At 42.2% G+C, this 19,650-nt stretch overlaps 1 protein-coding gene across 2 annotated transcripts in view; it reads right to left on the bottom strand.

Annotated features, from left to right (window-relative positions):
* Positions 1-18,527, bottom strand: part of MINDY3 (MINDY lysine 48 deubiquitinase 3) — a 33,849-nt gene extending 15,322 nt beyond the window's left edge. The window contains exons 1-9 of one of the 2 annotated variants that reach the window (XM_028751628.2): positions 18,339-18,527; positions 17,887-18,127; positions 11,032-11,111; positions 10,322-10,379; positions 9,257-9,430; positions 3,293-3,344; positions 2,065-2,179; positions 577-650; positions 123-202 (exon numbers count right to left, since the gene is read on the bottom strand). In XM_028751628.2, the coding sequence (XP_028607461.1) occupies positions 123-202; positions 577-650; positions 2,065-2,179; positions 3,293-3,344; positions 9,257-9,430; positions 10,322-10,379; positions 11,032-11,111; positions 17,887-17,983 (730 nt within the window). In that variant the 5' untranslated portion in view covers positions 17,984-18,127; positions 18,339-18,527. The other variant, XM_077936895.1, reaches the window with a different exon arrangement.
* Positions 18,528-19,650: the final 1,123 nt, after the last annotated feature.

Raw genomic sequence — 19,650 nt, 5'->3', positions numbered from 1 at the left:
CACAAGCATTTGTATAAAGCCATAGCTTTAGTTTGTAAGAACTATATACAATTCAAATGCAAAACATTTAGTCTATCTCTAGATGCTGCATCACAGCAAAGTCATATCAAGTACAAACTTACTCATTCCTGAGCATTCCCTGTCTCCATCCCAGACGTTAGATACTGCATGCCCCGTCAACAGGAGGTTAATTAAGCTTTGGCTTAATATGAAGAAAACAAGCTTTTAGATTTGCAATTTGCATTAACATTTTTCTAAACAAATTAATTTTGATGGCACTACAACTTTTTTCTTGAAAAGCACATAGGGAGATAAAGCAAGCTACAACATGCACTTAACTTTTTTCAGAAGGTCTAGGTTCAATTTCAGTTCATCTGTTATAAAATCATACCTCTAACACAACGGTGCTAACAATATGAGATGCTTCCAGATGAAAGGATAAAAAACCAGTCCCACATATTCACCATCAATTCCTTTGTAATTAATAATGGCTGAAACTGTGTTTCTAAAGTATGATTTGTTCAGAAAACAGGCAGTACTTTCCTTAAGGAAAGTATAGGGCTAACCAGAGCTTACCTTCCATGACCATACACTGGATCTATTAATGGCTCAGTTGAATCTTCAATTTCATTTTTTATGTTTTCAATGCCCTAGAAAACAGGAACGCTTTCTGGTATATTTACTGGCATAGTGGCCACATCTTCCTGCTAAGAAATATTTTTTTCTTTTAACAAATAACCAACCCTTAACATTTTGTCAACAAACCTAAATATTAGTATCAGGAAAAACTGATACATATTGGTTAGTTTGCCCTTCATTTTGACTAACTTGTTCCAACAAGATAAATGAATTGTCATTCAGGCTGTCACTGAACAAGCAAAGGATTAAACTGGCCATAGGACAGAGGGGCACATGCAAGTCTTGGCCCAGTGCTCCTAACAGAAGCCAGCTGCAGTTTAGATCTTCGTAAAATGAGCCCAAAAGTCTGAATGAGTTAAAAAAAACCACACACCATATTTTTCTGGATATAAGACGCCCCCATGTATAAGACGACCCCTATTTATTTTAACCCAAAATTAAGAAAGTTGTTTAGCTTTTGGGGGGGATGGGGAAAGTCACTTCTGCCAATCGCTCACCCGCCTGCCCGCCACTGCCAATCGCTTGCCACAGCCACTGCCGATTGCACACCTCGCCGCAGCCGCCAATTGTCTGCCCGCTCGCTGCTACCAACAGTCTACCCGCCCACTTGTTGCAGCTTCCAATTGCCTGCCCGCCTCACCACGGCTGCCAATCGCTTGCCCAATTGCCACAGCCACAACCAATCGGCAGCAGACCTTGCCACAGCCACCAATCACCCGCCCAATCGCCGCTGCCAATCTCCTGCTTGCTGCTGCCATTAATCACATGTCTCCCCTTTGCATTCACTATGCCTTTTTTTTTTTAGTGAGACAATGCTGTCATAGACATTGTGAGCTTGGGGGGTGGGGTGGGGAGAGAGGGGTAGTGATTCTTCATTATTTTGCTTAGTGTATGTGCAAAGTTTTTGTGTCAGCGTTGCACCGATAGGTTCTTTATTTTTCTGTTTGTTTTTGTTCACATGTTCTTGATTTAATTGCTTAGAAGCAGCTCCCACAACTCAAAAACCTGATAAGCCAGGGTTCCTACTTGCAGGGAGGTTTCACAGTACATTCAGTCAAACAAGCTTAAAAATGCCCTTCAAACCTATGCACTGATCAAAACAAAGATCTAAAAAGCAGCTGGCTTGGGGACACCCCCCCACCCCATCCATGATTAACAAGTGCCTATACAAAGCTCAAGGTTCTCCCACAGTGTAAAATTAACAGTTTACAGTATTAAAACATCTATTTGTAGATTATGAAACCAAAATGGGAAGATCAGGCCAAACAACAGGAAGTTAATAAATATGCCTGCCTCATGCAGGCACACACATGGTACTGAAGGTGATGGGATGGAGGAAACAAGCACCTTTAATACCCTTCCTTCCTTCTTTTTTTTTTTTTGTTAGTTTAAGAAAACAAACATTTTTTTAAAATAGAAACAAACCTTTGTCAGTATCACAGAATACAGAAAAAGCAACACTCCAAATTTGTTTGTCCAGACTGAATACTGATTACAAACTGCTTCTTTGAAATCAGGAAAGCTTGTGAATGACTGCTTGCTGAAGATTAAAAAGAAAAGTCCATTAGACATGGAACTGGGCTTTGACAGAGTTCAATTTTGTATTTGTTAGCTGACTAGCAACAAAATGCAAGATAACGTAAGGTGCAACTGAATGCTTAAGGCATGCAATAGTATCTGTGACCAATACATTTGCAACACAATTAGCAGCAACTGTCTTAATGGAGAAAAAAATAATGGTTATAGCATGTACACAGTACAAGTAGTGTCAATATGGCAGGACGCGTCACAATTTTAGAAGCCTGGTTTTGATTTTTCACCTGAAAAGTTCTCATACGACAGTGAAAATTGGCAGATGTTAGATTTAGGTCATCACAACTTTAATGACTACTTAAAATTTTGTTCTTGTTGGTAAAGACACAATGGGCAGATAGTAGCATTTGCCCTTATAAATTTTCTCAAATAGCAAATGCCTAATTAAGCTAATAGCCCCATATTGAACTCAGTTCAGAAAGCTGTAAGTACAGAAGACTGCATGCCTAATGCTGTGCTTACACAATGTTCCCTTCCATCACAAACCCCACACATTCAATTGGTAATGTAAGTTCAGGAGTTGAATTGTGCCAAGAGAATTCACTTAGATACCTCTCACAGCACAGGCACATTGACATGTCCTCAAAGTGTGAATCACTGATTGGTGGGGATATGGGTCTGTCCATCTTTCATTCCCAACTTAGCTTTTGAGCATCTGGGAAGTGTAACCTGAGTTCACGTTAAGATAGATACTGCTGAATTGTGGTGATTGAGTAAGAAACTGGATTGCTTAAAACCATGCAGTTTTTTCTAAATACATGTGGCTCACAGGACAATTTTGTATTCAGGCCACTTGAAATGTTCAACCATGACTCTTCTAAGCTAATACTGAAATTTTAAAATAAACGCCTGAATTAAAGCAGCAACAAAATCAAGTTAAAATTACAGATTTGGATAGTCACAGTTGTTTTGATCTTAAAGCAATAGCTTTCTTGAGCCTAATTATCTTTTAAACCTTGATGTTCAACTGCATTAAGTATGAGGCTTACACCTGAAAGAAGTTTTGTTTACTGGGGAACTACAAGATAGTGTATTTTAAGTGTTCCAACATGTTACTTACTGAATTAATGAATGAAATCGCTCAAAGCCAAGCTCTTCGACAGCCAAGGCAGCTATACACAAGAGACACTTTTCAGCACTACACATGGCAAAAAGTGACACAAGAAACACACAGCAAGCTAGAATACTTCCAAGTCTTTCATAATTTAACCCCAACCCCCAACCCCTTTTGGACCAATTTCCACTTGTATAGTTACATGGCGCAAGCCAATTTAATGTAACCCAGTTAGGTCTCCACAATACAGGTACAAACAATTTAGCAATATTGAGTCTAGACTAGCAAACCATTAGTTCAATAGCCTTGAAAACTTTCAAGTTGTGCATAAATTATGACAACCATGGCAGGGAGGTCACCAAGTGCAAGCAAAATGAACACACAATTCTGCTATTTGAGTAAATTTTCCACAAGAGCAAGCGAGTAGTTATACAGATAACTTCAGAGCAGAACCGGTGTTAAGACAGCTGTATTTTCATTCCATTTCTCTCAACACATTTTGCTTCAGAACAACTAATTAGAAAAATATATGTTAAGCAATGCTCTTTTTAAAGATAACTGTCCTCTATTATTCTACTCAAGTATGTGTTAAGTGACCCAAAAGTAGGAAAAAATACAGCATTTAGTGCCTTCCTAGGTTCAGACTTTATACCACCTTTCCCTCATCCTCTGTAATTAAATTAGAAGTGGGGTTTTCCTTTACCCAACTGATGCCTTCCCAGTTAACTAATGTGTTACCAAGTATTAGTGAAATGGGCTCAGCATAATATCATACCTGCATGGGAACCACATATATGTTGCTTTGAGTGATGTGAGACAGAATATAACATAGTGGAACCTCAGGTTGCAGACGTAATCCATGACAGAGGCACGTCCGCAACCCGCAGCTTTTGCATCCTGAAGTGCCGCGTCTGCGCAGGTGCGATTTGGCGCTTCTGCACATGGGTGAAGCATGATTTAGCGCTTTTGCGCATACGCAAGCGGCGAAACCCGGAAGTAAACTGTTCCGGTACTTCCAGGTTTCCCGCAGTCCGCAACCAGAAAACACGTAACCTGAAGCGGCCGTAACATGAGGTATGACTGTAATATAAAACTCAACATCTAGGAAAACTAGTGCAGAAACTAATGTTATCTGTATCACTGTTAATATGGGGTCCTAAGGAAAAGGTGATAGCGGCAGCTTCTGCAATTCTTATTACATGACAAGAATGGCAAGCCCTCAAAATCAAGACTAGCAGGATTCATCTTCTATGGAAGATACCTTTGAATTGTACTAATTAACAATAGTGTCACTTTGGGAAGTGAAGAACACTGAAATTGTTACATACAGCTTTAGTAACAAATGCCTATTCTGGGACATTCACCAGGTACGAACAGCAGGCCTTACTGCAGTGGTTCCCAAACTTTCCCTTCCTCATGGAACACTTGAACATTGCAGAGAATCTTGGCAGACCATTTAATTATTTTTCTGCCTGCTGTAGCAATTTATAATGTGCTGTGCTTAATGCTCTGGTTTTAATTGTACTTTTACAGACATGCTGTGGACCACTTGAATGAAGCTCAGGGACCACCAGTGGTCTGCAGATCACTGTTTCGGAACCCCTGCCTCAGTGAAAAGTGTTCTAAAATTAATTACTGCACCAATTAATTATTGGTGCACCAATTAATTATTGCACCAATCACATCCAATAAAACCAATTAAATTATGAGCACCACAACCTGAGGGACTTATGATATAAAGGTATTTCTGAACCTGTGAATTAGCACTATTACAGTCAATGAATGGCAAACAAATCATAGTTGTGCACAACATAAAGCAGATGAAACAAGTAGACTTTGCATTGGCAATCTGTGGACCAGTTACTGTTGCCAATTTCATTGACCCTGCTGAACTGAATGGAATGGTAAGAACAGTATGTCAAGTGATGGACTATGATTAGAGGAACACAAGTGCTGTTGAGAGTAAAAGTCCTGTATAAAACAGGAAGGTTTGAATTAAGTTGCCTGATTCACTATTTAAGGAAGTATAAAATGGGAAATGGGAAGCTTTAATATAAAGTATCTGTACAAAAAAATTGATTTACTAAAGTTCTAAGGGGTTGTTTTTTTGCAGCAAACAACACACTCCATAAAATGTATTAGGGCTCTATGGTTACTAGAAAAAGAATCTGTTATAGTTTAGTTTCATCAGAAGTGTGTAGACAAACAAGGGAAAGTCGCTGACTTTTCAGCTAACAGTTTTTTTCCATATCTGTTCTTTGGGGATGAGGAAGAAACCACAAGTCCTAAAAATTTATATAAAGATATTGCCCTGGCTCATAGTTTTTCAGCCACAGAAGACTCCAGTATGTATGCAGAGAAGCATGTGGATGGGAAGGTAAAACCTGCCAGTTTTCCCTCCCAGCAGCATCCCTTGTGCCCTTTGGGAGGCTGCCACCAGAAGGGGGAGCTGAAAAGGCCTTGTGAGGAACACTTTTTGTGGTACTTTGCATATATTCCTAAATATACATGCCTTTCTTCCTATAATAAGTTGTGGCTTCAAAATTGGTATGCATTGAGGAAAATGAAATTTGAGTAAAAGTCAAATACGAAAAACATGCCTGACAGGCAAAATGCAGGCAGGTGATCTGGTGTTAGTGTAGAGAGGAAAGAGAGGAAGCAGAAAGTTACAGGTGTTTATTTTCCTTACAAACTAGCAGAAAGTATTCTGTATAGCAAGTTTCAATATTACATCCCATTTTATGAACTCAAGGCCAATTTCTACACTGCATTTTACAGTCACTTTGTGCAACCAGGAACTCAAGTCAAATCCCTCCCTCAAATTTAATTCACTGTATGACAGAGACAGCTGTGTGAGAAAGAATACCAGGCTAAATCTTAAAAACGACAATCATCTTAAAAATACTATTCATACCTTTACAGAGTGTGTGTGTGTAAGAGTGGGTGTTGAATGTCTGTCTATGTCTACAGGGCTCCAAAACCTGAAGGAGAAGTGGGGCCACACTCTGGCCCCAACCCCAAAGCTGCATGTCTCCTCATCCCTGCCTTTCATGCAGGGCATCTGAAGGGAGCTACAATCACAATAGGGCATTATGTTTTCTTATTGCTCCAGTTTTGTAAGACTATTGAATAAATGCTAGTTATTCAGTACTGGATATTACTTGTAACCTTATTTCAATAGGTCTTTTCTGTCCTATCCTGCCCTTTGCAGTCCCTGTGTGCCCGCCAAATAACTCCAGAGGGTTGGGAGACCCTCCAGAGCAGATGTGGATGTCCCATCACACCTACTGGTGAGACACTGGAACTTTCCTAAGATTTGAAGTGGGTTTCCACTACCCAAAGTCAAAACTGAGTACCGTCTGCTGGTGTTCTGAAATAGTAAGCTGTGGCTTATCAAGACTGGAAGAGAAAGCTTCCAAAGTTCTTCTTGTCAGCTTTGCCAGAGTGGAAAAGCAGCATGTGAGCAGAGTGGGAGGCAAAACTCATTCACATAATGCTAAGCTATGGTGTAGCATTACATATCTGAAAAAAGAAGGAAGTACATAGAGGCATACAGGACAATGTCCTGGCAACTGCTACTACTTAAAGGTCTAAAACTGATAAATGATATTATCAATCACTTCATGGTTACTATCAGCAGCAGGCAAGCCAAAATGCATCCAAATGAGACTTTGGGTTTTGGGCTTGGCTACCAAATGGTGGTATTCAGTACAATCCAAAGTACGGTGATGAGTCATAGTGAATACAAATTATCTGGGACTGCCAGACAGCCTACTAGGTGGCAGAAGCAGCAGTGGCAGAAACAGCTTGCCATGACCACGGTACATGTTGGCAGTAGCGGTGACAACCTGCAAAGCCTCGTGGTGGCACCACAATCAATGGCAACTTGCGAGGCCTTGTGGCGGCAACGGGAGGGGGCAGCTGTAGCAGCGGCAGCCTGCAAGGCCTCGCGGTGCTGGCACAAACTGTGGTGGCCTGTGAGGCCTTGTAGCAGTGAGAGTGAGTGACCGCAGTAGCAGCGGCGGACTGTGAGGACTTGCAGCAGCGATGGGAGGCAGTGGCAGATGGGATGGTGGCGGCCTGCAAGGATGGGAGATGGCAGCAGTAGCAAAAGTCCTTGTTGCGATGCGTTTTGACTTGCCTGCTGATGAAACTGTATGTGTGATGATTGATAATGTTGTCATTTAACCGCTTTAGTAGCAGCAGTTGCTTGGACATTGTCCTGTTTGCCTCTGTATAGTTCCATCCTTATTTCTGACATTGTGGATGATTCCAATGTTTAACTAATGATGACATTGCAGTGTTTAGCTGATGATATTGTGAGGTTTAGCTGGTGATAACATTGCAGTGTTTAACTGGTGAGTTATTGCAATGTTGAAAACCAGTTATTGCCTAGCCCTTACACACATTTTGATTCACGATATATTGCCAGCTCAAATATTATGAAACGATGATCAAACTGGTTTTGGACGATATGTTGATGTATCACCCAGCCCTACTGTAAGGAGCAAGGGCAAGTCCCACTACGTGAGCAGATGCCTACCTGTGTAATGTGAGATGTCACCAAAAGTTCCCTATATTGAATAAGTGTGGGTTTGCTTGTTGGTTTTAAAAGCCAGACTCTTCACATGTACTTAGAACCTGATAATGGATACTGAATACTTGTGTTACCGATATTTATTAAGTATGTGCCCATTCTGTTGCAATTAAATCAGGAAAGAATAGAAAAGTACAAATCACGAGCTGCTGAAACTAAGCTGGTAAATGTCACACAATTATGCAGAAGCAGATACCAGTGATAAGAATGTGGTGTTCTCTTTTACTAAAAGGTACCCATAATAGGACTTTTCAGAATGTCATAGAATTATAGTGGTTTTTCAGCATTCTCTTTTTTAAAGTAGCTTTTTAAATAAGAATATTTCAAAATGCAATGACATGATGATAAAGTGTATTTATGTGAGGGGGAAGGTTCAATTTCTCCTTTTATTTTTATGACCCATGTATGAATAAATTTACTTACTTAAGAGAAAATGTTTTGGCAAGAATATCAGAACACTAATCACATGCAAGAGTCTTTAAAATATTTCTTGTCATAGCAACTCTCCTCTACTGACTGCCCATTGTGAATGACCTAATGATATCATATTAAATTGACTGCAGGTGGAAACTAAACAAATGTGTTAAAATAACCCAAAGTAACTATGGAACACACAAGGGTAGTAAGGTAAATTTAACAGCGAAAAGTCATTTCCAAATCATTCACACTGGTCCTTCTCAATTAAATATATATTTAATAGAACTGACAATTGATCAGTCGATCAATCCTATGCTTAATAAATATTAAACTGATGAAAATTTGCATATGAATACTTCTGAAATTCTTAAGTTATGCACATGTCACAGGAAGCAGATAGAGGAATGTCCCTTCAATATTATACCTCACACCTACAGCATTTCTAAATTATTGTATCAGAAAAATATTGCTAAACAGTCTGCTGCCTGATTCATTAGGGGCACCATTTTATTAAGTCAAAATGTGTTTAGATAAGGCAAATATTATAAACCTAATATTCAATAGCTAAGGGTTGCCTAGCACCATAAAATGGGATGCAACACTAGGCTTGAGTGTTTGTCAATGTCCTTAGATCAGGGGTGGCTAACCTGTGACTCCTCAGATGTTGTTGAACTACAACTCCCATCAGTCTGAGCCAACATGGCCAATTATCAGGAATGATGGGAATCAAGTTCAGTGACTTCAGGGGAGGGGATGCTGCACAGGTTAGCCCACCCTGCCTTAGATCAATGGCACTTAAATGAGTCTGTATTGAGCTTAATTTATGAAACTGAAGAACAACTAGTGCCAGGATAAGAGATCTGGTATACAATAAAAAGCATTCTTAAAAACAAAATAAAGCTTGTTAACAAAACCAAAGCAGTGTTCAGAATGATATTACACAAGGTATATCTTACAAGGCTGGTCCTCTTGGTGGCTTGATTCAGCAGAACTATCAGAAATACTAGCAGTTTCTTCAGCAGTCCTTCCTCTTCGCCATGTTACCAAACAGTATGATTCTGAATTATCAGAGGAAGCCAGTTCCAAAATATCGCTTAAGGTATGACAGAGGAGATTCTTCTGCTCTTCCTCTGAAATATTCAAAGTCAGAACACACACAAATTTTGACAGTAAACTTGCATGCAAAACATCTGGCAATGTTCATACTACTCAGGGTTTTCCTTAAACCCTGGCAGCTTCAAGGCAAACTAGGAGAAGGATTGGCAACTGGTGGTTTCCAGGTCAAATCTATATCTTGAGGCTACCTAGACCCCTAATCTACCAGTCCAATTTTTCTACTTAATTCAGCAGGAGGATAAGAGTAGGAAAATGGAACAAGGGAGGCATGATGCGGAGCAGAAAAGATCTGTTTACAGTTCATGTTATGATCACAATACAAATGAGTTCAACCTTAAGAACCAGTTTTTCTTTGCATTTATAATTTGACAACTTTGGCACATTCCAGTTCACTGTTTTTTCTAGGAGGGAAACTAAACATACACACAATTTCTACTGAGCCTTAGAAAATCAAGGGTAATGGGCAAAGGTTCTTTATTCATCAGAGTTCCAAGTGCCTCCACTTATCCCAATTGAATACAATGATTAATGAGGGTAAGTCCACCTTCTCCAGTCCTAAGATAAGAGAAACAAGTTCAGCAGAAACAGTAAGACAAACTGTGTAGTAAGAATAAAGAATATACAGTGACATTTATGCCACTTGCCTAATTTACATGACAATTCCATTTGCAGGATTTGGACTTTCTTAAGCCCCACTTAAATTTTGTAATGCTGAATTCTATACCCTCTATTTCAAAACCATCAGCAAATAATGCATTTGTACACTAATTGTAACATCAAATTACTGCAGAAGCATATTGCTAATAGCTCATGAATAATAGTGAACTATAATTTAGCTTAGCACTGTGTAATTTGCTGGAAAGTACTATATCAAAACCCTCTTGTGGAGGTAGATTTATGGTTACCTTGACATTGTCTCCAGGTAGATTTCTCACAAGTAAAAAGCTTCTTCAGAAGGAATGCCTTATATTAAAGATAACATTGACATATCAGATATGTATGATTTGTTCTTCAGTGATGCAAAGTTCCATTTTCAATATCAGTTTAACTTCTTTTTAAAAAAATAAAATACATTCCTAGTTACAGAAGGCCTTTTCCCCTATGCAAAGGTACAATTTACTTTTTTGCTCACTATCACTAAATTATTTACATAGCTACGGGATTAGAAATTGCTTTACTATAACAGCATGATAAATTTTCTCATGCAATTATATCATTCTCTCCGAATCTTACAAATGTTTGAAGCATTTGATGGCCAATGTAGAGGACTAGATATCTGCCCCTACCTAAAACATAAAATGAACTTTATCAAGAGTTAAGTGCTGCAGGAACTCACGGAACAGGTTAGTTCTCAGATCTGTATCTGCAACTGATTTAAGTAGGCATGTTGATTTTATGTATTATGTTAATGCTGCAGACAACAGTGGCTCAAAACAGCAGCACTGGTAGTGTTCAATCTGTACTACTTCAACAGAGAATAATCACCTAAAGTAAACCCAACCAATATATATTTGTCATAGTGTTTACTTTAGGTTTTCACATAAGCCAAAGGACAGAAGGCAAAAATAGGTATGTTTCAAATTTACATAGTTTCCACAAGCTTCTATAGTATTACCTGAATGGGTGCAATCACAGCGCAAGGGCCTCCTTCAAATTGTTCTAATGCAGTTGATTCTGATTCACTAAATACAAACCCTAATAGGAGGAACCAAAATAATGGGTTAGTTGTTTCCAAAGAAAAATGTCCATTAATAGAACAGTCTTTCATACTTATTCCTTGTCAGAGTCAAACTGAGTTCTGAGTTCTACTTTCAATATTCTGTCTCTGCCTAATAAAACTCAAACAACCCTGCTCAGTTCTTTTAACGGTATCAATTCATTGTACTGATGCTTTCAAGAAGCTGCATCAACCCCAGCCTAATTTTTGGAGTGGTAGTAGGTAATTATCATTTCCTAGTGTTTATATCCTTACTTATCCTACCTTCTGTTAGAAATGTGCAAATGTTATTCAGTCTGGCTTGGCAAAGGCCATCAAATCCTCATTCCAATACAAGTGCTGCAGTGACAGGAATACCTTTATTGTATCTATCATCTATCTATCTATACATACATACACACACACACACACACACACACACACACATATTCATATATATCACTACATTTCTTCTTAAACCAGAACCTAAGCAAGTTCCAACATTGTAAAAGAAATCTTTTTCTTAATGTTTTAAGAAAAGGTCCTAGGGACAAAGTATAAATAAATGACTGGGGGCGGGGGAGTGGAAACCTACATGGTAATGTCCATATACTGGTGGGCGGGTGAGAGGACACAGTCATGGTCTCATCAAATGACTACCTTCAACTGGGTTCAACAAATAATAAATTCCATCTGAACACAGATATCCTAACTCCCCAATGGTACATTCCAGCCACACACAGAAACTGTGCTCTGCAGTTTTGCTCAATTTTGTATTGAACTCCATGCACTTTCTAGGTCATATTCAATCTAGAGCAGTGTATTGCTTTGACACAAACGAGGTATTGGAGTGAACAGAGTGTACAAATATGTCGCTTTTGCTTAGCTTTTCCAGTAGCTAAATGGAACCATGAAACAAACCAAAAACAATGGATACAAGTTTCATCTGCCATTTCAATATAATGGGTGAAGGGGGTATTTTTACAGGACACAAACATTTACAAGGATACTGTAGGAAATGGTAAACAAGTACAGTCCATCTCTGAAGCAGGTCAACATAAAAAGCAAGACTTGCATGTAATTCCAAGGACTCTATGAACTTTTTACAAACAAACAAACTTGCATTGAGCTCAGCAGCAGCTCTAAAATTGTTATATGAAAGGACAGCAAAACAAGGCCAGGTTTTCTGACTTGACGATAACTGAAGCTTATATTAACACAAAGGCACTGTAAAGCTTGAAAGCTTCTATTCCAGTCCAAGCGAGTTGCTGGGGTGAAAGGGGGTGGGGGAAAGCTGCAACAGAACCAAAACCAGAAGAATCCAACTTAGGGGAGAAGGAAGTGAAGAATAAAATATATTAACCAAGTCACCAGAACAGATGGCAACAGTCATCTATTTAACAGACACTGCAGCCTATACTGTATTTGTGACAGAGGTGTTTATCCTGTCTTACCAGAAATCTTCTAGCAGGTCACACAACTTTCTCATATATCACAAAACAATTCTTTCATCCTGTGCAAACACAGAAACTGCAGCTGACTATACCCCCAGACACTCAAGTTCACACACTGTCTACATGAGTGAGTACACGAGAATGTGATTTATTATGTACAGAAAAGGACCAGGGTGATGATTGAAATGTTTTTTATCCAACCTTTGCAAAAAGAAAATTCTTCTTCAAATTAATTACTTAGCTGGGATTTCTTCAACTTACGTTTCTTTCTTATTGATCCTTCAATTATAGGCACAAATATTTTAAATTATAACCAAACAAGCTTGCACTTCTGACCAAATCATTTCAGTACAGCCAGTAATTACTAATTTAATAGCCTGGAATACTGCTAGTCAAAGTGAACCTTTTTTAAAAAAACTAGAAGAAAAGAGAAGGCCAAGACAACTTTATGATTCATCACTTTTTTTTGGTCAACACATTTCAGAGATTTGGGATTGTTCATCCATGAGATTTCCTATCCACTGTTGGCAGTGTTTTTCTGAAGGCAACATGGAGCCCTAACATAACCCTAATCTGCTCATGAAAACAAATTCAATGATTAGCTCCTTAAAACAGACAACTGCCAGAACATACTACTTGCCCTTCCCTTTCTTATCAACATATCCAGCTGCCAGGTCCCTCAATCAAACAGACTTTAATATAAAAGCACTGACAGCAGCAGCCAAACTAAAGAACCTAAGGTAATAGCTTAACAATAACAAGTAACATAGTTACAAGCACATATAAGCTCTAAAATGTTAACTGAGCATGCACACACACACAGAAATGCAATCAATGCAATATCCATTTATAACACTCCTCCCTATGTAAAACAGGAAAATAAATTTTAAAAGCTTTCGTGTGCATGCACACTTCTTCAGATATCTGGTATCTGAAGAAGTATGCATGCACACAAAAGCTTATACCCAGAACAAACTTAGTTGCTCTCTAAGGCAGTGTTTCCCAACTGGTGTTCCGCGGCACACTAGTGTGCCGCGAGACGTTGCCTAGTGTGCCGCGAGATGTTGCCTGGAGGGAGGCGGGCGAGTCGGGCGGCGAGAGGCGGCGGCGGCGAGGCCGCCCAGCGCAGGGCTCTCGCCGTCTGCCTGCCTGGCTGCCTGCGTGGCGCTGACGTCACAGGGCTGTAACGTGCCCCACATAGGCACACGCGGGGCGGCGAGCGAGCTCCCTCCCACATCCCATCGCCGCTCGCTTCGGCCGGCGTACTGGGCTGTCGCAGGCGGAAGGCCTGCGCATGCGCGAGGTTTTCACGCCTTCGGGATTCCCTTCACGCCTTCCTCCTCCCGGGTCCTTGAGAGCGCGGGAAGCGGCAGCGCGAGACCGGCGTTGAGCCTGGTAGGTATTGCGCTTGCCAAGGCAGTCATTTGGGAAATGAAAACTTGCAAAGCAAGCAACCAGTTCAATCTGAAGTACGTGTATGCTTAATATCCTGTATCTGAAACCTGTTCTGCCCCCTCCCCCACACTTGGTGCCATTTTCATCTACACATGCAGCAGAGTAAGTTGACCCAGAATAGTACCAATTCAGATGGCAGATGGGAGAATGACAGTGCTGAATGCTTTCCCATGTAGAACAGTCCCTGCAAATAAAAACCTAGCATATTTGGAAGAGGGATGCTAGCCTAACCATTACCTTCTATGCTGTTACTATTTTTTTATTTTTTTTTACATAAGTAAAAAGTGACCTTTCCCCATCTGGCATGGTGGTGTGCCTCGAGATTTTTTTCATGAAACAAGTGTGCCTTTGCCCAAAAAAGGTTGGGAAACACTGCTCTAAGGTGCTACTGGACATCAATTTTTTTAAAAAAAATATTTATTTTGACTGCGTCATACCAACACGGCTACATACCTGAATGTAAAACAGGAAATAAAAGGAAAATAGCCATTCCCAAGAGGGAACAACATAATGTGTGATTATTGTTTCAGCAGCCAACACACAAAGGAGAACAGTTACAGAAAAATAAAGGACAAATCACAATGGTCTAGAATGCATATCATATTAAGCCATAGTTTAAACAGGTGTAGTGCTACTGCGCACTGCTCAAAGTTCCTGTGGTGTTCTTCTCCTGCTTCTGCTCCTATTGCTCCACAGACAAAACAAGCCAGAGTCTGGCCTGTTATCTGAACCTAGGCTCATTGCTTGTATCTTTCAAACCAACCATGAACAGAAATCAAGGTTTGTTCTTGGTTTAACCCTCGTGGTGTGGCTTGAGAACAACAAACCACAAGCCCAGGTTTGAACAATATGACAAGCCAAATTTTGGCTTGTTTTGTTTGTGGTGCAGCAGGAAGATTGAAGGAGGACCACCCTAGGAACCTATGAGCAGCATATACCACCTCACCGCTCATTCACATTGAACCACTGGAAAAAACCAGGAGCATTTCTATAACACCAACACATTTTGAACATGGCCATATAACCACAAATGCATATTTTATTGATGATGAAACATGAACTGTGGCCAGAACTGAACTGAGGAGAGCAATTAGCAGCAGCATTCTGCTGCAAGAAGCCAAACTTCCAACTAATCGTTCTTGTTGTCTTCCCTCAGTTACCTTTTATTGCAAAACAAATTATTTCATTAGAGTGGTTTGCCATGCATCTGAGATTCAAGTTGATGGAAATGATGGAATGGGCTAAGACAGGCTTCCTCAACCTAGACCCTCCAGATGTTCTGAGACTACAATTCCCATCATCCCTGGCCACTGGTCCTGCTAGCTAGGGGTCATGGGAGTTGTAGGCCAAAAAATATCTGGAGGGCCGAGGGTGAGGAAGCCTGGGCTAAGATATTGGCAACCCAGAAACAATAACTTTAGGGGGTGCCTTTTTTGTAGATCTACCAAGGAGTTAGTTACCTGGGTACAACATTTGGAATGGTAGAGAAGATGTATACTGCAAAGACAAGAGTAACTACATATGTTACTGCCCAATTAATTCATTTAACATGTTTACATTTCCATTTAACTTATCAGTGCTACATGAGCATATACTGGCTAGGTCGCACCAGCAGCTATTTTAAATGGGCTATAGGGCTGAATCATCTTGTGGTGTCCTCAAAATTTAGCAATTTCCAATTACAGGATGGCACTTCTAAAAGGATATTACATGGATGATTCCTAAATGCTGTTTTTTAGAGGGAGCTTTCGGTGCCATGCCCAAACACAGTAATTATTATTGGATAAATATTTGTGCACTTCATTGTTTCTATTGCCAGTGCTGTAATAAGCAATTCAAAGCTTTTATTAACCTCTTGGGAATCAGTAGTATGGACACAATCCATAATTTATTTCTACCAAGATCACAGCACATCAACTTTTAGGTTACAAAAAAAAATCTCCCAAAGCAAAACAGAAAGAACAGAATAACTTGTAAGGTTTTTATATTCATTATTCATGGACAAGCTGTTGATAGCAGTGTTTGCTATCAATGCAATCAATGCTGCATCATTATATGCACAGAGTAAGCCAAAGTCAAGCTTAGAGGAGAGGAAATGTTGAAACCTTTTTCTACATATTCCACAGCAATCTAGACTATAAATGTGAAATTATACTAAAAGGATATCACATCCCAAGTCCATGCAGCACTTAGAAGAAAGCCTTGCTAACAAATCAAAAAGTATTTCAGATTTGTGAGCAAGAGCACCAATTTTCCAGCTCTGTGAAACCAGACCAAAAGCATAACATGCGATACGACATGGGAGAAATTTATCAGAACTACTAATGGTTAGAATGACCATCTTAAGGAAACCCAGGACCCTTAACTTATACACATGACGGAATAGCACTAATGTTACCCAACCATGTAGGATAGTTATTACAAATAGCAATAAAACTGTGCTGAACATAGTAGCACTGTTTACAACACGGAGCTGGGAGAAAATTACTAGTTTGTCTTTGACCACACCTTGACCACAGGCAAAGGAGCAGCAGATGTATCTTGTCACCTACTGGGTTCAGAGCTGGGTGACATCAGCTTTTCAACATCATGGTGTATCGCCAACCAAACACCGCAGTTTGGTGATATACCGTCATGTTGAAAAAACAAGATGCATTGGCTTCTACCCACGAGACACCAGGTGAAACTGGCCCAGCTTTCACCTTGAGAGCTGAGGCAGTTTCACCCAGGATCGCAGGCTAGGACAATGCAGATTGGTGCCGCTCAGCTGAGGGGAGGTCCCCCCCCCCAGCTGAGACAGCCCCAGTGCTCTCACCACTCATGTGTCTCATGTGCGAAGCATTGGGGCTCCTTTGAATGCCCACTGTGGGGAGTGGCAAGCACGCTCCCCTCAGCTGAGAAGTTTCAAAGAAGCCAGTGCCGGGCTGGGGGCTCCTTTAACTGCTCGACTGAGGCAGGGGCAGTTGCACACTCCTCAGTTGAGCAGTTTAAAGATGCAGAGGGAGGAACAAACTATATTGGCGCCTCACCGATACAGCTTGTTTCTCCCCCTCTATCGTATGAGGGCAGAGTGGGATGGCGGTTTCAGTCAGAGATATAGGAACTCTTGACTCCCTCCAGCAGACGCTGCTAGCAGAGGGACTCAGGAGCAGAGGCGGTTTCACTCAGCGATATACCGCTGAGTGAAACCGACATCACGGTCTGCTCCTCATACTGGTCCTGGGCAATATATCACCCAGGCCTAACTGGGTGGCAAATACACCCTTTCCCAATAGTTAATATACCAAAGACTTTTACAGACAAAGAGAAAGGGTTTGCCAACCTTATGGTGCAAAAGATATCCCCAGCTCATACATAGATAGAGTGGGGGTGGGGAGGCAAGTGACACATCTTAACAGCTATCATGATGACTGTGCCACCACTAGGTATATTTGGGTCCCTTCCTGCCCATTTCAAAACAGGGGAATAACAGGCAAAGGATGATGTATCAAGGGGATAGAATATATCTCAGCTCACTACTTACAGTGCAAAAAAAAGGGGGGGGGGACAGAAGAGCAAGAAGGGTGGAGATCCCTTATTCTCCCAAGTCACAAACCACCCACCTCTCTGCCATGATGCAGTTCAAGGCTGGGCCAGCTGGGAGCGCTTGTCATGCCAGACACTACCGACGGCATCACGCTTCCCACCAGCGCCTGGACGAGGAAAGGGGGAGAAGGGAAGAGCACAGGGGTCCAAAGGCAAGAAGATGTGTGTGCAGGAGGCGGAGGGAGGGGGTGTGAAAGGGGAATGTGAAAGTGAATGAAGGTGGGAGGGAGGATCAGGATCAGCGATGCGGGGGGGGGGGGAGGAGGAGGCCGGGACGTACCTTGTGCCCACCGGCAGAAGATGGTGTCGGCGAGGCCCTGCGTGCCGGGCTTCTTGCCCCACACCAGGTGGACGACCTCCTGCCCCAAGTCAGCCATGGCGGCGGCTCCCGGCGGCGGCGGAAAGGCGGCAGCGGCGGTACAGGCGACGGAGGGGCGGCGGCCAACCTGCGTTCGCTGAACATGGGCAGGAGGCGGAGGAAGCGGCGGCAAAGCGGACTCCTCACGAGGCAGCTGCCGGGCCTGAAGGGGAAGAAGCGGAGGATGCTGAGGAAGGGGGGCAGACGGCAGACGGAGGCCCAGCGCCGCCCGTTGAGGCGCTTCTCCCTCGACAGAAGGCCGCGCCGCCTTCCCCCGGCTTCCCCTCAGACGCCGCGCCTGAGGAGGCCGCGCTTCCCCGCGAGGGACCGCCTGGACCGACTCCCCCGTCGGCGTCGCGGCTGCTTATACTGACCGGCCTTTCTGCTCTCCCTTCCTCACTGCTGCGCGCGCGCGCCCGCCTGCCTCACCCGCTCCCTTCCTCAGGGCTCAGTAGTAATACTGAATGGTGGGGTTGGGCACTACGGGCAGCCCCCATTGGAGCAGCTCTTTGACAAGCAAGCACCCCGTCGAATGGGAGGCGTCGAAGCGGGGCTCACTTTGTCCCCCCCGCCCATCCTGACTCGGGGAGTTAACAACACGGTCAGAAGCGGGGCGGGGAAGGGAAGGGATGCACACAAACACGCTCGGCCGCACGCCAATCAACAACAGGGCTGGCTGTGATTCGACTGAGCTGCTCGACAGGCATGTAGGCAGGCCAATCGAGGGCGGGCGGGCGGAGCCGAAGGAAGGGCGAGATGCTCATTCATAGGGTGGGTACAAAGAAGGGCTCGTTTCAAAGTGGAAGAGTCCCGCCCGGCTCTCGCTTCCTGGATGAATGCTCTGTGCGCGAGTGCCCAGGTTTTTTTTAGTTTTGGAGGTTTAAAAATATTGCATAATAGAATTTAGAAAAGGAGGATGAAGAGCACATTAAGTCAACACAACCCATAACATACCAATTACGAAACAAAACTAAAAAATTTCTTCCAGTAGCACCTTTGTTTAGTCGTTTAGTCGTGTCCGACTCTTCGTGACCCCATGGACCAGAGCACGCCAGGCACTCCTGTCCTCCACTGCCTCCCGCAGTTTGGTCAGACTCATGCTGGTAGCTTCGAGAACACTGTCCAAGCATCTCGTCCTCTGTCGTCTCCTTCTCCTTGTGCCCTCCATCTTTCCCAACATCAGGGTCTTTTCCAGTGAGTCTTCTCTTCTCATGAGGTGGCCAAAGTATTGGAGCCTCAGCTTCAGGATCTGTTCTTCCAGTGAGCACTCAGGGCTGATTTCCTTCAGAATGGAGAGATTTGATCTTCTTGCAGTCCATGGGACTCTCAAGAGTCTCCTCCAGCACCATAATTCAAAAGCATCAATTCTTTGGCGATCAGCCTTCTTTATGGTCCAGCTCTCACTTCCATACATCACTACTGGCACCTTAGAGACCAAGTAAGTTTGTTATTGGCATGAGCTTTCGTGTGCATGCACGAAAAAAGCTCGTTCAGTGCATACACACGAAAGCTCGTACCAATAACAAACTTACTTGGTCTCTACGGTGCTACTGGATGGATTTTTAAAATTTTGTTTCAACTACGGCCAACCAACACGGCTACCTACCTGTAACTATACCAATTACAATCCAATAATGTAAAGAAAGAAAAAGCAGTTGGTTGCACAGGTTCAATGCCGGTGGATCA

Source organism: Podarcis muralis, chromosome 12 (genome assembly GCF_964188315.1).
Source record: "Podarcis muralis chromosome 12, rPodMur119.hap1.1, whole genome shotgun sequence".
Lineage (NCBI taxonomy): Eukaryota > Metazoa > Chordata > Lepidosauria > Squamata > Lacertidae > Podarcis > Podarcis muralis.
This window is presented reverse-complemented; position numbering and strand designations above follow the sequence as displayed.